The sequence below is a fragment of the Thalassophryne amazonica genome, chromosome 16 (genome assembly GCF_902500255.1).
Source record: "Thalassophryne amazonica chromosome 16, fThaAma1.1, whole genome shotgun sequence".
Taxonomy (NCBI): Eukaryota; Metazoa; Chordata; class Actinopteri; order Batrachoidiformes; family Batrachoididae; genus Thalassophryne; species Thalassophryne amazonica.
The window spans coordinates 5190253-5206757 of record NC_047118.1 but is presented as its reverse complement, the minus strand read 5'-3'; the positions used below and the strand labels follow the sequence as shown (position 1 = coordinate 5206757).

General features: G+C 37.8%; 1 protein-coding gene across 1 annotated transcript; it reads left to right on the top strand.

Annotated features, from left to right (window-relative positions):
• The first annotated feature begins 355 nt into the window (after positions 1-355).
• On the top strand, positions 356-16114 carry LOC117528621 (metalloproteinase inhibitor 2-like). Its single transcript, XM_034191244.1, has 5 exons — positions 356-587; positions 13852-13943; positions 14044-14140; positions 14926-15050; positions 15145-16114. The coding sequence occupies exons 1-5, from the start codon at positions 458-460 to the stop codon at positions 15328-15330; spliced, it is 630 nt and encodes a 209-aa protein (XP_034047135.1). The 5' UTR covers positions 356-457; the 3' UTR covers positions 15331-16114.
• Positions 16115-16505: the final 391 nt, after the last annotated feature.

Genomic DNA, 16505 nt, shown 5'->3' with positions numbered 1-16505 from the left:
TCAATTTAAATGATTGATTAAAATTAATAATTCCTGTGATGAACATTGACTTCCATTCAAAAGTGTTTTCGTTTATTTAGCATTATTTTATGATTAAATGCATCATTTCTTTGAGTATTGCAGAAACATTTTTTTTTTTTAAGTAGCGGGATGACAGTGACTAATGTGATCAATAAATGCCCCGAGTTATGTCATCGGTAACAGTCATGCGGACCTACACAGCGCCGCTCTGATTGGCTGAGCTGGATAACCCCGCCCCCTGGCTGCTCTTTTAAAGTGATCTATCTGCAGCCGAAAACAGCAAATTTCAACCTTCTTTAACTTTGTCTCTTAAACTCATCTTTTTTTGTTTTCCTTCCTACTGAAACCTTGTACAATTTTTGTTCATTTTTTTATTCTCCTAGTGTTGAACTTTTCTTTGCTACCTGTCTGTCTTAATTCAGTATAGTTATAAAAAATGCCGTGGACGGTGAAGACGTGTTTCGTGACCCTGATCGTCCTGTTTCTTTGGAGGGACGGAGAGGTGGCTGAAGCCTGCTCCTGCGTAGTAGCACATCCCCAGAAACACTTTTGTGACGCAGACGTAGGTAAGAAACACAAATATAACTCAGCTCATTACAGGGAGAGAGAAAGTTGTCATTATGTTTCATGGGAACCAGAGTTTCACATTCAAAATGCTATAATCTTCGAAAACATTCTCTTCATCCTAAACTCAGGAAGTGCACCAGAGGTGTAACTAGAAGTTTGGCTTTTTGATGCTGGTCAGCTCAGAAAAAGACGAAGGCAAAAATTTGAATTGCAGATTCAGTTTGATCCCAAAGGGATGAACTCGGGTCCTAATTGCCGACCAGAAGCATCATTGTACCAGTTAGAGCTGATAATTAGTACAAAGACCGACCAGTGGAGCGAAATTCACCAACTATGACCAGCTGGAGTGTGGGCATTACATATTTTATTATTATCACATTAGGAGCACAGAGCACACTACAAATGAGGCAGACCAGAGGATAATATTGGAGTGTAAGCGGGCAGAAAAATCTCATCTTGATAATGTGGAAATTATCATTATAAAATAACAAGTTACAATAATAACTTTTCACAACATTTGGAGCACAGAGCACACTACAAATGAGGCCGAGCAGAAGGTAATATTTGATACAATGACCAACCAGAGGGCAGCTTTATTACAAAATTCAAAGAAAACATTAAAACATTCCATACAGTTTCATACAGATTAATAAATACATCTTGTAATTGGGACACCCTATGAGTGGGGCCCATTAATATTTAAAAACAACAAATGTACAATAAATACAAATCTAAACCTACTTTTACCTATCATAACTAACCTACTCTGTTTCAATATCTACAACAGACTAAGACAATAATTTTCACATTTCTTAAATGACAGAATTTTAAAAGTATTATGACACATCAATGTAATAAATTCAGACATATAGGCCCGTGGGTATTTCAGTAGATATAAAGAAGTCGTCACCTGGTTGAATTTTAATTATATTTTGCAAGTAACTCTAGTTTAAGTTTCTTTTTGAAAATATGTAAAGACAGAGACTTTTGAGTATTCTCACTCAGGTCATTCCAAATTTGTGAACCCTTACATGCCACACTAAAACTAGTACTTTTTAACTTCCTACTTTTACCCTTTAGGTGTAATTTTCCTCTGGTGTTATAATGATGAGAGGAAGTTGAAATGGGAATGAGCTGACAGAGTCGATCATTAAGTCTGTGCACCACAGTGTACATGGTACAGGCATTGTGAAATAAGTTGCACTCTGTGAGCTTCAGAAGTCGATATTCATAAAAGAGAGAATCAGTTTGAGAATTATATTTGGCCCAAGAAATGGCTCTTATAATCAAGGAATCAATCAATCAAGGAATCAAGGAAATTTTATTGTCATATGCACAGAACGGAAGAACTTTCCTGCACAATGAAATGTGGCTACTGCATTTAACCCATCCTATTTGCCAGTAGGAGCAGAGGTCGCCATTAGGCGCCCGGGGACCAGCTCCAGATGTACATCCCTGCCTTGGTCAACAGCAGGGCTGAGCAAACCAACACCGACCCATAACAAACAAAACACATAACACACTAACACACATAACACACACTTATAACTTTCTTTTGTAAAGTTTGTAGTTTTAAAAGGTAACTCGGGTAAGTATTACACCAAATAATATTGCAATAATTTTAGATGAGGTTCAAATAAGGACCTGTATAGAGTCAGAAGAGCCTCAAAGGGGATGAAATACCTCACCTTAAAGAATAGTCCAACATATTTAGATAATGTCTTAATCAAGTAATTTAAATGTTTACTGAAATTTAAAAATTCATCAATTTGGATTCCAAGAATTTTGATTGATTCAACTCTTTCAATCACTTTATTATTTATATTAATTTGTACATTTTTTAAAACATTTACGATTTCTACAAGAACGAAATATAATACATTTTGTTTTGTTCGTATTTAATGACAATTTATTACATTTAAACCAATTATCAACTCTTGCCAATTCATAATTTAGTTGATTTTGAAGGTATTGCGGGTCTTTATGAGATAAAAATAAGGTCGTGTCATCTGCAAATAATACTTTATGGAGAATGAAGAATTTGGGAAATCATTTACATAAATAATAAAGAGAAGTGGATCCAAAATTGAGCCTTGAGGTATCCCACATTGTATAGGTTTTCGTTTTGATAGTTTATCATTTATGTTCACATATTGCTCTCTTTCATTTAAATAACTTCTGAACCAATGATGTGCTAAACCCCTAACACCATAATGTTCCAATTTACCAAGTAGAATATTAAAATCAATCGTATCAAATGCTTTTGACAAATTGAGGAAGACACCAGTTCCACACTCACCTTTATCAATAGCGTCATTTATTTTTTCAATGAGATCCAGGATTGCCATACAAGTAGTACTTTCCTTCCTAAAACCATATTGTGATGGAGAGTATATTATATTTATTTAAGTAGTCACTAAGTCTTTTATGCACATTTTTTTCCAAAATTTTTGAAATTGTTGGCAGAATTGAAATGGGGCAGTAATTTTGAAGATCATTTTTGTCACCAGATTTGAAAATTGGTATAATTTTAGCTATTTTTGTCATTTTTGGTACCACTCCATTCAAAAGTGATAGATTAATGCAGTATACTAATGGATCTACAATGTAATTGACTATGAATTTTAAAATTTTACTACATACATTGTCTACTCCTACAGTTTGGGAGCTTTTCATACACATAATTTTGGCAACTTCGGATTTGTCAGTTGGTGAAAGGAAAAAAGAGTTGGGATAGTTCCCATTTAGATACTGCTGGTAGATACTGCCCCCTTGTGGGCTAATTTTTTTTAGACAAGGACTCACCTATAGTACTAAAGTAATCATTAAAACAATTAGCAAGGTGACAATCACTGGAAACATTGATTGGATTTTGCAAGACTGTGGTGTCAGGGAGGATGTTTGTTTTATGACCACGGCTGAGGACTTCATTGAGCACTTTCCAGCTTTGCTTCTGATCTCCACGAGAAGCCTTGATAAGCTCAGTGTAGTGATTATGTTTACTCTTTCGAATTAATTTAGTCAGTTTATTTCTATACTTTGTGTATATGTTTTTGTTTTCTGCAGTTGAATCTTTTATGTATTTCTTATACAAAATATTTTTCTTTTTAATTGAAGTCATTATTCCTTTTGTAAGCCAGATTTTTTTTTCATTTGAATGTCGTTTTATTATTTTATCAGGTATGCACAAATTAATACTGCTAGATAATTCCTGAATTAAAATATTATACGCAGCATCAGGACAATTACACTGATACACCATGTCCCATGATTTACCTTTTAGGTGCTCTGACAGTTTACATAAATTTTTGTTAGTTAATACCTTTGCTTTTATTTTACTAAGAGGTTTGTTTTTTACTAATTTTAAGATCTATAAAAAGAATGATTGGAAAATGATCAGTAATATCAGAGAGAATTACTCCTGAAATAAAATTAGTGTTATGAATATTAGTGATGATATTGTCAATAATAGACTTACTAGAGTCTTTTTCTCTAGTATATATATTTATTGTGGGATAAAAAGAGGCAGAATATAATGTATTTAAGAAATCATTTTTCTCTGAACTGCCTTTAGCTAAATTTATATTGTAATCTCCAAGAATAAAACAGTTTTTGTTATAATCATTAATACAATTTAATAATTCATCTAAATTTCCCATAAATTTGTTTAAGTCAGAGTCTGGGGGACGATAGATCACTCCTACGATTATATTTTTGCAATTTTTGATATTAAGTTCAAGAAAAAGGGAATCTGAGTGACCATCATTAATAAATAGATCATCACGAGTACTCACTGAGTGAACAAGATTTACATATAAACAAGCACCTCCACCAGTTCTGCCAACTCTGTTTTTGTTAAAAAAGAGCATATCCATCAAGGTTGAGGATGTCTGTACATATTTTATGATTGAGCCATGTTTCACTACATGCTATGATATCAGGCTTATGATCAAGGCTGGCCAACAAAGACTGCAGATCATCATAGTGCCTACTTAGGCTTCTCGTGTTTAAAAGTAGTAATGAAAAAGCATGATTTTGGTTAATGGTTATATCTTTTAGTTCATCAGGTGCAAATCTTTTACAGTTTATTTTTTCAAAACAAAGCTGGTCAAGTACTTCACAATCAATTTTATTTGTTATTATGTCATCGAAACCCATAGACTAAAAATTAATACATAATACAAGAAAATGATGTGTACATTTGTAAAATAATACTATCTATTTGTGCCATTATTTATCAAATCTAAATCTAGTCTATTCTAATCTAAACTAAAAATCAACGACTATTTCACTAAAATAGAGTGTGCGCAAGAGAGAAGGGGGGGCGCGCGCACACGAACAGACAGTTACACTCAGAACAATTAATGTGAAAACAGTCAAATAAAAACCACAACAAACGCAGGATCAAGGATCAACTTCTATACAGTTAATTTATGAATATATTCAATGGATCAATTACTCACGAGGTCGTACATATGGTCCATAAATGGTACTTTCCAAAAGTAGTCTCTTGCCAAGGATCAGTGAAAGCACAGCTTCTTACCATCCAATAACTTGTTGATGACATGCCGCTGGTTTGTATTCATGAGCAAGTACAGACGCCCATCCTGCGTCCAGCTCGCGGCAAGTTCATCCTTGTACTTTTTGCGTAAGTCACCCAGAAGTTTTGACCGCTTAGCAGTCAAACTCTCCAGAATGTGCATCTTCGGGCTTTTCCCCTTCAACTGTTTCTTCGCCCTGTAAACTTTGTCTCAGAGGTTATAGTGGGCGAACTTGACGATGATTCCTCGTGGTTTATCCCGTTTGATGTTTCTGGGTCCGAGGCGATGGGTTCTATCAGTATCGTCAGGTTGCACTGCTATGTTGAGGTTGTTTTTCAGGACACTCATGACAACTTCGTTTACGTTTTTACAGTCATTTTCCGGGACCCCGAACACTACAAGACAGTTTCGCCTCGAATACTGTTCTTGCTCATCCAGGGTGTCCTCAATGTCACTGTATTTTTTGCTAAATTATCCAGTTTATCGACCGTGTTTTGCAATTCATATTTCAGAGAGTCTCTAACCGACTCTATAATGGAGTCGGTGATGGCTCTCTTGATTGGTTCGATCAGGGAATCCACCAATATTTTTGTGATTTTGCCAATGAAGTCACTGTCTTGGAAAAGTACATCCATCTGCTTGCTTACTGTGTCTTTGATATTATCACCAGACGCCGATTGTTTAGATTCCCCCGAGGTGCGCTTGTCCCGCTGCATGATGAGAGTGAGTTTGCTTGTAGTAGTCGAAGTGAAAAGGTACTTCGAATAATGGGCTAATTGCAGCAAGCACCCGCCAAAAATATAGCGAGGGGAATCCGGACGCCTTTAAGTCCACAGTAGAGAAAAAAAAAAAAGAAAAGGTGAGTGGATCACGTAAAAATCATGGTATTTGTTGATCAACCCGGCTCTGCGTTTTAGCAAAAGGTGTCGCACGCTGATGACGTCATCGTCCCTTGATCTTGATAGTGTTGAAATTGGCATCTGGTCTGTACCCCTTCTGACCTCAGTTATTATCATTTAAAGAACATCTTCAAATACGCATGGCAGCAATAACAACAATTGGTATCAGGCTCGGACTGGTAATCTGTGATTTTGGGCATTTGCCCGGTGGGCCGCTTAACATTTAGACGTGCGTGGGCCGGCCCTCCCAAGTTCAGCCGCTGCTGCTGCACCGGAGCGGCCCGGTGGTTCTGCCCGCCGGCCTCACGGACTCTCTGTACGCCGACTACAGCGGACTCTACTCGTCCACGTGTGGCCCCTCCGCCGCCGGGGTCCAGCCTCTGGGCGGCACCACCATCGGATATAACGGCTACTACTACGACCAGCTTCGTGTGCAGCAGGCGGGCGGGGGGCCGCTGTGCTGCGGCTCGGTGCCCGGCTGAAAGTTACCAAACCGCCTCAGCCCGGTTCATTATGATTATTATTATTATTATGACCTGAAAACAATCTTATTAAAAAGCAGAATATTACATATGATCTTTGAGGGTTAATATTTTATAATTATTATTATTATGACCTGAAAACAATCTTATTAAAAAGCGGAATATTACATATGATCTTTGAGGGTTAATATTTTATAATTATTATTATTATGACCTGAAAACAATCTTATTAAAAAGCGGAATATTACATATGATCTTTGAGGGTTAATATTTTTATTATTATTATTATTATTATGACCTGAAAACAATCTTATTAAAAAGCGGAATATTACATATGATCTTTGAGGGTTAATATTTTTATTATTATTATTATTATTATGACCTGAAAACAATCTTATTAAAAAGCGGAATATTACATATGATCTTTGAGGGTTAATATTTTTATTATTATTATTATTATTATTATTATTATGACCTGAAAACAATCTTATTAAAAAGCGGAATATTACATATGATCTTTGAGGGTTAATATTTTATTATTATTATTATTATTATTATGACCTGAAAACAATCTTATTAAAAAGCAGAATATTACATATGATCTTTGAGGGTTAATATTTTTTTTATTATTATTATGACCTGAAAACAATCTTATTAAAAAGCAGAATATTACATATGATCTTTGAGGGTTAATATTTTATAATTATTATTATTATGACCTGAAAACAATCTTATTAAAAAGCGGAATATTACATATGATCTTTGAGGGTTAATATTTTATAATTATTATTATTATGACCTGAAAACAATCTTATTAAAAAGCGGAATATTACATATGATCTTTGAGGGTTAATATTTTATAATGATTATTATTATGACCTGAAAACAATCTTATTAAAAAGCGGAATATTACATATGATCTTTGAGGGTTAATATTTTTTTTATTATTATTATTATTATTATTATGACCTGAAAACAATCTTATTAAAAAGCGGAATATTACATATGATCTTTGAGGGTTAATATTTTATTATTATTATTATTATGACCTGAAAACAATCTTATTAAAAAGCAGAATATTACATATGATCTTTGAGGGTTAATATTTTATTATTATTATTATTATGACCTGAAAACAATCTTATTAAAAAGTGGAATATTACAAATGATCTTTGAGAGTGATCTTTGGTATTTAGGTGTATAGTGGATGTCTAGAAATCAATCAATCAATCAGTTTTATTTATATAGCGCCAAATCACAACAAACAGTTGCCCCAAGGCGCTTCATATTGCAAGGCAAAGCCATACAATAATTACAGAAAAACCCCAACTGTCAAAATGACCCCCTGTGAGCAAGCACTTGGCAACAGTGGGAAGGAAAAACTCCCTTTTAACAGGAAGAAACCTCCAGCAGAACCAGGCTCAGGGAGGGGCAGTCTTCTGCTGGGACTGGTTGGGGCTGAGGGAGAGAACCAGGAAAAAGACATGCTGTGGAGGGGAGCAGAGATCAATCACTAATGATTAAATGCAGAGTGGTGCATACAGAGCAAAAAGAGAAAGAAACACTCAGTGCATCATGGGAACCCCCCAGCAGTCTATAGTCTATAAGTCTATAGCAGCATAACTAAGGGATGGTTCAGGGTCACCTGATCCAGCCCTAACTATAAGCTTTAGCAAAAAGGAAAGTTTTAAGCCTAATCTTAAAAGTAGAGAGGGTGTCTGTCTCCCTGATCTGAATTGGGAGCTGGTTCCACAGGAGAGGAGCCTGAAAGCTGAAGGCTCTGCCTCCCATTCTACTCTTACAAACCCTAGGAACTACAAGTAAGCCTGCAGTCTGAGAGCGAAGCGCTCTATTGGGGTGATATGGTACTATGAGGTCCCTAAGATAAGATGGGACCTGATTATTCAAAACCTTATAAGTAAGAAGAAGAATTTTAAATTCTATTCTAGAATTAACAGGAAGCCAATGAAGAGAGGCCAATATGGGTGAGATATGCTCTCTCCTTCTAGTCCCTGTTACAGCTGTCGGGTAAGCTGATTTCTCGGCAGGGAGGTGGAGTCGCTGTCCGGCTTTTATGGGTTGGTTGGTTGATGTGAGGATGAGTGACAGCTGTCACTACCGGTGTACCAGGCTGCTCCTGCGAGGCCACTTCGCCCTCTGGTGCCTGAAGCCCGCCATCAGGCAGGGCGCCCTCTGGTGTTGGGCCAGCGGTACCTCCTCTTCAGCGGCCCACACAACAAATTCACCAACTATGACCTATTTTAGGAGCATGGAGCACACCAGAGGATAATATTGTAGTGTAAGCAGGCAGGAAAAATCTCATCAGGTTACAATACAATAATAATAACACAACATTTGGAGCACAGAGCACACTACATATGAGGCCGACCAGAGGGCAATATTTCCTGTCTGGTTTATATATACGGCACCGAAATTATAATAATATCCTTCTGCTCTGGACGGCTCTGGTCTGATCTTGATCTCCTAATATACCCCAGTATACCCCAGTATAAATCAATATTAGTCATTCACACCTTTGTGTAACTTGAACTCTGCTCTAGACTGAACACTTCACACCTCCTTTGATAGGGATAATCCCCGGAGTTCTCTGACACTGTAAGGGATTATACTAAGATTAGGTAAACATGAATTAATTTTATAGGGAAAATTTTGAAAATTTCTTAATTTTTTTTCACTCTCCCATATATTTTATTCAACCAGGTGAGCTTCAAGGCCCTGCTAACATAATTTTATTTCCTGCCTATTAAAGTGATGTTGAAAATAAAGATTACTTTAACTGATGGCAAAAAATTGCATTTTTTTATTACTATATTAATAACCATTATTGTGTGGACTGCTCTGGTCTGTTCTGGACGGTTCTGGTCGGCTTTGGATGGCAATTAGTATAACTGCTCAACTCAATCTTTTTACCTTACAGCTATAAGGATGCAGTAGGTGAATTTCAAAGGATTGTGAATCTTCTTAAAATGATCTCTAATCATAACCTTAATTATAAATCATGCCATTGCCATTTTCTACAGGTCAATGCAAATGCTGAAGGGTATCTTCTGTATCCACAGAGTAACATGTAAACACCGATTGGAAGATACCTTGGGATAGGAGCATTTTGTAAAAAAAAGTGCACATTAATAAGCACTGCCTTGGTGGAGTTGACATCTCAGGACAGGATTACGTCCTTTGAATATATATATATATATATATATATATATATATATATACGAGGTCTATTAGAAAAGTATCCGACCTTATTATTTTTTCAAAAACCATATGGATTTGAATCACGTGTGATTACATCAGACATGCTTGAACCCTCGTGGGCATGCGAGAGTTTTTTCACGCCTGTCGGTTACGTCATTCGCCTGTGGGCAGTCTTTGAGTGAGGAGTCGTCCACCCGCTCGTCGATTTTTTTCATTGTTTAGGAATGGCTCAGAGACTGTTGCTTTGTTTGATAAAAATTTTTTCAAAACTGTAAGGCACAACTGAGTGGACACCATTCAATAAATTCAGCTGGTTTTCGGTAAAAATTTTAACGGCTGATGAGAGATTTTGGTCTGGTAGTGTCGCTTTAAGGACGGTCCACGGCGCCTGACGGCGATCTGCGCTTCGAGGCGGCAGCGTCTCGCCGTTTCAAGTTGAAAACTTCCACATTTCAGGCTCTGTTGACGCAGTAAGTCGTCAGAGAACAGAGAACTTTCAGAAGGAGTTTATTCGGACATTCCATTGTTAACGGTCATTTTGTAATGAAAGAACGTGCGGGCAGAGTCGCATGTCGGGCTGGACCCGACCGCGGGGGGTCGCGGCAGGAAAAACACCTCCGTTGGAAATCTTAATGGGCAAGTTGGAACATGCCCAAGCTGTTAAACAATTTCTCAGTTACTCACTTGTTGAAAGCCATTAAAAGCCGCCTGAATTCTACAAATGGTTTTCAACACGGAGGTGTTTTTCCTGTCGCGGCGCACACAGATTTGCCGAGTCGTCACGGAAACGACTCGGCGAATTTGCGCGTACGTCTTTCATTAAAAAAATGTCCTTAAACAGTGGAATGTCCGCATAAATTCCTCATGCCGGCCTCGTCTGAATCTTCTCTGTTCTCTCACGATGTCCTGGGTGAATTAAGCCTTAAATTAGGATGTTTTCAGCTCGAAACAGGCCGACGACAGCGCCTGGAAGCGCTGCAGGACGTCCCGCTCCGTGGGAAGTCCTTACACCGACAGAAACACCCCATAATCTCTCATCAGCCGTTAAACTTTTCACAGAAAACCATCTTAATTTCTCGAATAGTGTCCACTCGGATATTCCTCACAGGTCCAGAAAAAATTTTGATAAAGCAACGCGCGCCATCTCGAGCAGCGTGTGAAACAAAGGAATTCAGCCGAGAGGGCGGGACCACATCTCACTCAAGGCCTGCCCACAGGGAAATGACGTCACCGACACGCGTGAAAAAACTCACGCATGCGCACGAGGGTTCAAGCATGATTGGTGTAATCGCATGTCATTAAAATCCATATAGTTAAAAAAAAAAAAATAAAAGGGTCGGTTTATTATCTAAGAGACCTCGTATATATACAGGTATAACCGTTAATTGAGGTGGGGATGAGGGGTGATGTAGTGCACTCCTGGGTTATGCCCCTGTGTGTGACCAATGAAGAGATTTCTTGACTTCTTTAATAAATCACAAGTCAATTCTTTGTCAGAGGCCACAACAAAGTTATTTTATCTCCCAAAAAACACTATTTGTTGCTGTGTTCAATGCAGGTCTTAAGCTAACGAGTCTCAAAAGTCACCAGTTTGTCCAACTGCTTAAACTGCTCTTTGCTCAGGTTCCTGTGGGGTGAGTAGCTGATGTATTCAGGAGGAGCTGACGTATTCAAAAACTTCTCTTTTTCCACTGGATTAGCTTTGGAAGATGAAATGGCTAAATATTTGTCAATTTGTGCAGCATCTTGCTGACAGAAGCTTTAATGTGTTGGCACGAGAAGACATTTGGGTGGAAAGAAGATCCTGCCTCTCGCTGATGAAAAAAAATCTATTATGTTTTAAGTAACTTGAATGCTTTGGGATTTTACTATTTTCCCATTGCTCTTGCGATAGCAGTCAGAGGTCCAGATTTACCTTTTCTGAGCTGAAACAAGCGTATGTAAGTGCTCACAGGAACTTCTTTCACACGTCGCTGTGTGCATCGATTCTTATTCTGTTGGAGAGAGATGGTTCATAATTTGTCTGTCCAGCAGCTTCGTGTTTTGTGAACTGAAATGACAGAGTTAACTTTGCCGTAGTTAATAATAATAATAAAAAAAGGAATTGCCTGTAACACAATACAACATACGGTCCCAAAAAAAGGAGAGGCAACATTCAAATGGTTTTATCTGGGGGACCGAAGAAATCTACTTTTTTTTCTTTTTTTTCCATTTTTGACCTTTGACCACTTTGTGGCTTCTGGAGGAGGAAGCTGGTTGTACATTGCTCTGCAATTACATATGTGTTTGTTTTCTTCCTCTTTTCTCTTTGTTTTTCAAGCACCATAATCCAGATTGCAAAATCTCACGTTTATTACGTGAGCAGTTACAAAATTGCACTCTTTACTTCATTTATGAAACTTATGATTTTACAGGTTCTGGTCAGTCTGTCACCAGTAAACCATCATTTCCTCTGTGAATAATGCATATTATAATGCAAAAAAACATCTACTGTATAATCTACACTGTCAACAATTTAAGTGTGTGTGTGTGTGTGTATTTATGATATCAAGACTTATTTTTTTTATTAACCTAAAATCATGCACACTGTTTATTTGACTAGCTGTTCTTTGTCCACATGTAGTCCAGTCTTTACACTAAAGTAAAGTAGATTAGCTGGAATCCAGTTTGGAGCTGAGAAGTTGGACAGTTGAGTTGCTCGGCAACCGCACGGGTCATTTTTTGTATGATGCTGTCATAAATTACTTGACGGTCCAAGAGTACTGCTGGAAAAGATCAACAAGCATTTCACTTTTAGTTGCATAATGATCAAACTCACCAACCTATGGATTAATCAACAATTTACCTTCCCACCTGAGAAATCTTCGTGCCCCCGCTGCATACATTCCACTCAATGTGGAGGGAGGGGAGGTGATGGTCTAAAAATAAAAATCAACTTTATTTATCCCAAGAAAATTACTTTGCCAGAGTACAGAAGCAATAAACAATGTTTAGTTCAATATACACAATTACAGAAAGTGTTAGTAGTTAAAAAAAAAAAATCAAAAACTAATAAATAAATAAATAAATAAAAAGTGAACTAGAATACAAGTACAAAAAGCAAGTGTAGTGTCTAAAATAATAAAATAAAATTCAAGCTAAATTACCTGAAGATATATTGCACAAAAATGTTTGATAATATTGCACATAAGATGAATAACTCTGTTTGTTACGTAACCGTCCTGCAGAAGGGGGAGGAATTATACAGTCTGATTGCCACAGGTAGGAAAGACAATCTGTGGTGTTCTGTGGTGCACCTCGGTGGTCTCAGTCTATGACTGAAGGTGCTCTGGGAGGACATCAGTGTGGCATCTAGGGTGTGAGAGGTGTTGTCCAGGATGCTGAGCAGTTTCCTCAGCATCCTCCTCTCTGACACCTCCACTGCATATTTCAGCTCAACCCCCAGGACAGGGCCAGCTCTCTTGATGAACTCATTGAGTGTGTTCATGTCTGCTGATTTCATCCCACTGCCTGAGCACACTACAGTGTAGAAGATGACGCTGGAGACCACCGAATGATAAAACATCTGCAGCTTGGTTCTTCAAACATTGAAAGATCTGAGCTTCCTGAGGACGTACAGTTGGCATTGATCCTTCTTATAGAGCATTCGTGTTTACAGTCCAGTCCATTTTATTATGTGGACACCCAGGTACTTGTAGTAATCCACAATGTCCACCTCTGTTCCGTTGATGGTAACTGGATTTGGACGGGTCTTCCATCTTCTGAAGTCCACCACCAGCTCCTTCATCTCTGATATGTTGAGCTGCAGGTGGTTGAGTCCACACCACCCCACAAACCTGTCCACCACACTCCTGTACTCGGCGTGCTGGTCAGTGCCGACGCAGACCACAATGGCAGAGTCGTCCGAAAACTTCTGCAGGTGACAGGACTCTGACCAGCATCTGAAGTCTGAGGTGTAGAGTGAGAACAGGAAGGACGACAGGACGTCCCCTGTGGTGCCCCCATGCTGCTGCTGATGGTGTTGGATGTTTAGATAGAGACACAGGGCCTACATTAGATAGAGATATTTCTGTATTGATGCAGTGACTGTTAGTCATTGTGGTTTGTTGTCTCTCTTTTCAGTTATCAGGGCGACTGTGGGTAAGCAAGAGGTTCCAGACGAAAACAGCACATTCGGAATCAACCTGAAGAAGTACAGTATTACACAGATCCAGGTACATTCCTGAATGTTGCATATCTTATCAGTTTGAAATGATTTGATACGTGCATAAACAGCATTTTCCTTTAAATGTATTTTTTGTTTTTAATTGACAGCTGTTCAAAGCTCCTAACCTGAACCAGGTATTCACAGCCTTCTACTCTTCTATTGTGTGTGGAGTGACTCCAGCTGAAGGCGATTATGTCATTTCAGGTAAAACTGTGACCACATTACAAACACAATCACATGCAAAATGTAGATAAGAAAACATGCAAAGACAAGAGCAATCAGTGATTTCTGACATCCGTCGATCTGGATCACCTCCAAAATATAATGGAGTGCCTACAATAGTAGTGAAAATATAATGGAGTGACAGATAAATGAACGCCAATGAGTTTATTACATCCATGGCAGATGTAATGATGGGGAAATAAAATCTCACAATGAATTGCATCATGCAGAACTACAGTCTGAAATTTTTGCATTGGGATTAAGAATCATTTTAATATTTGTATTCATATTTCTATTTCCAGATTCTTGAGATCTGACAAAGTAAAATGTTAAATTTTTCTAAATTTTGACCAATTCATTCAAAATAATAATAATAACGTCCCTATATGCTCAGCCAGTGGACATAAAATTATATGCATTCTTCCACTTGATACAATCAAAATAACTTGACTTGCGATCTCTTCCCACCTGGTCTGGTGGCTCTGCATGTTCGTCTCCCTGTGTTTGCGTGGGCTCACTCCGGCCTCCACGTCCAAAGACAGGCAGGTTAGGTGAATTGGAAACTTTAAAGTGACTGTAGTTGTGGGTGTGTTTCTGTCCATAAGTGGCCCTGCGATAGACTGACACTGTGTCCAGTTTATACCCTCACGCCTGTAGTTTTGGAGCCTGAAATAAAAATGATACAAAGACATCTTCTTGGCAAACTGATTTCCTTGTTTAGGATTATTCTGACAGTATGTGTTCATGTCTGTTCCCCTCATTGTCAGGCAACCTGGAATCAAACGGGAGACTGCATGTCTCATTTTGTGGCTTCATGGTGCTCTGGGACAGCATTACTGTTGTCCAAAAACAAGGCCTGTGTGGGCAATATTCAAAGAACTGCGACTGCAAGGTAAATACTTCAAATGTGCCATAAGACCAAAATCAGAACTTTAAACCGTCCGATTAGTTCAACCGCTGCTCTCAACGTCTTCTCTTGTTCTCAGATCACTTTGTGCAATTCCACCCCGTGTGGGATCAGCCACAACATGGAGTGCCTGTGGACGGACTACTTGGTTCAGAACCATAACGGCAGAAAATGCTCACAGGAAAAATGTTCTATTTGCGTCAAGAGGCCTGACGGCTCCTGCAGCTGGCAGAGCAGGATAAAACCACACATCTCCAAAAATTAAGAGTCTTAAACATCTTTGTTTAAATATACTCTAGTAGAAATTCAAATCCAACAATCAGATTCTAAAATTGAGTTTTATTTTTATTTTATTTTTTTTTGGGGGGGGGGGTGTGTACTCCATGGTGAGGCTGTTGCAACAAACAAAATGAAAATCTTTTGAATTGTAGTGCCCCCACCCCTCACCCCCCCCCAAAAGCAAAATTTGCTTTCAAACATTGCATTTTTTTTTTCCTTCAAAACCCCCAAATCCCAAGCACTTACTCATAAGCCACGTCTTTAACTGACACTGTGAATTTTCACAGTTCCGTGCTACCCTTCAATTACTTTTTTCAGACATTATTGATATGGATCCAGAACACTTTCATTACCTGTGTGTGCAACAGAATGTACTGGTTCTATATTATTATTTATGTATGTGTTTGTGGTGTGTTAAACATTCGAGTGCAAGAGTCACATCATAATGTAAACAGTCAGTACTTCTTGTTTTAGTTAATTTTTTTTAAATTCTTGAACAGCCAAGGATGCAGTTTGAACACAAATATCACAGCAATAATTTTTGCTATGATGAAACTTTTCTTTTAAAAAGGGGGTTTGAATCTTCTCATGTTTTATTTCTCTTTAATGATTCATATCTTTCTGCTTGATGATAACAGCATGTTTAATTGAAACAGGTAATTCATTGCATTCTATTGAAGAAAAGCTATTTTTGCAGAATGGGATATTAGTAAATGTTGCTACCATTGCAACAAAATACAGATGTTTATGTGAAGTAAATATCAAATAAATTAAAGTGTGTGTGTGTGTCAAGGAAATATCATGTGCCTTATTGAGATTTGTTTCAGTTTCCCACATTTGTAAAAACATGAATGTGTTATCAAAATTGTAGTTATTCTTCAGCTGCTTTCACATGAGACTTTAAGAAAAGTCAGATTTTTAAATGTGTGCTCAGAAGTAACAATCCTGTTCATCCGACTACGGCATTAATGTCAAACTCTGCCTTGATGTGGTAACTTTTACATTACTTTTTGTGAATGTGTACTGGGCAAATCTTAGACTAAAATATAAGTTATTTGTTGGATTTGTGCACATTTACTTGGAGCCCAATTTAGTCCATCAGCTTAATCAGATTTACAGCTGATTGCATATAAAACTGTGTAAAACATTAAAATGCGTTTC

Excerpts from the sequence above, each read along its gene's own strand:
- LOC117528621 (XM_034191244.1), top strand. The coding sequence starts at position 458 with ATGCCGTGGACGGTGAAGACGTGTTTCGTGACCCTGATCGTCCTGTTT. Across the intron at positions 13,944-14,043 it reads ACAGTATTACACAGATCCAG|CTGTTCAAAGCTCCTAACCT; the intron begins GTACATTCCTGA and ends TTTAATTGACAG. Across the intron at positions 15,051-15,144 it reads CAAAGAACTGCGACTGCAAG|ATCACTTTGTGCAATTCCAC; the intron begins GTAAATACTTCA and ends TCTTGTTCTCAG.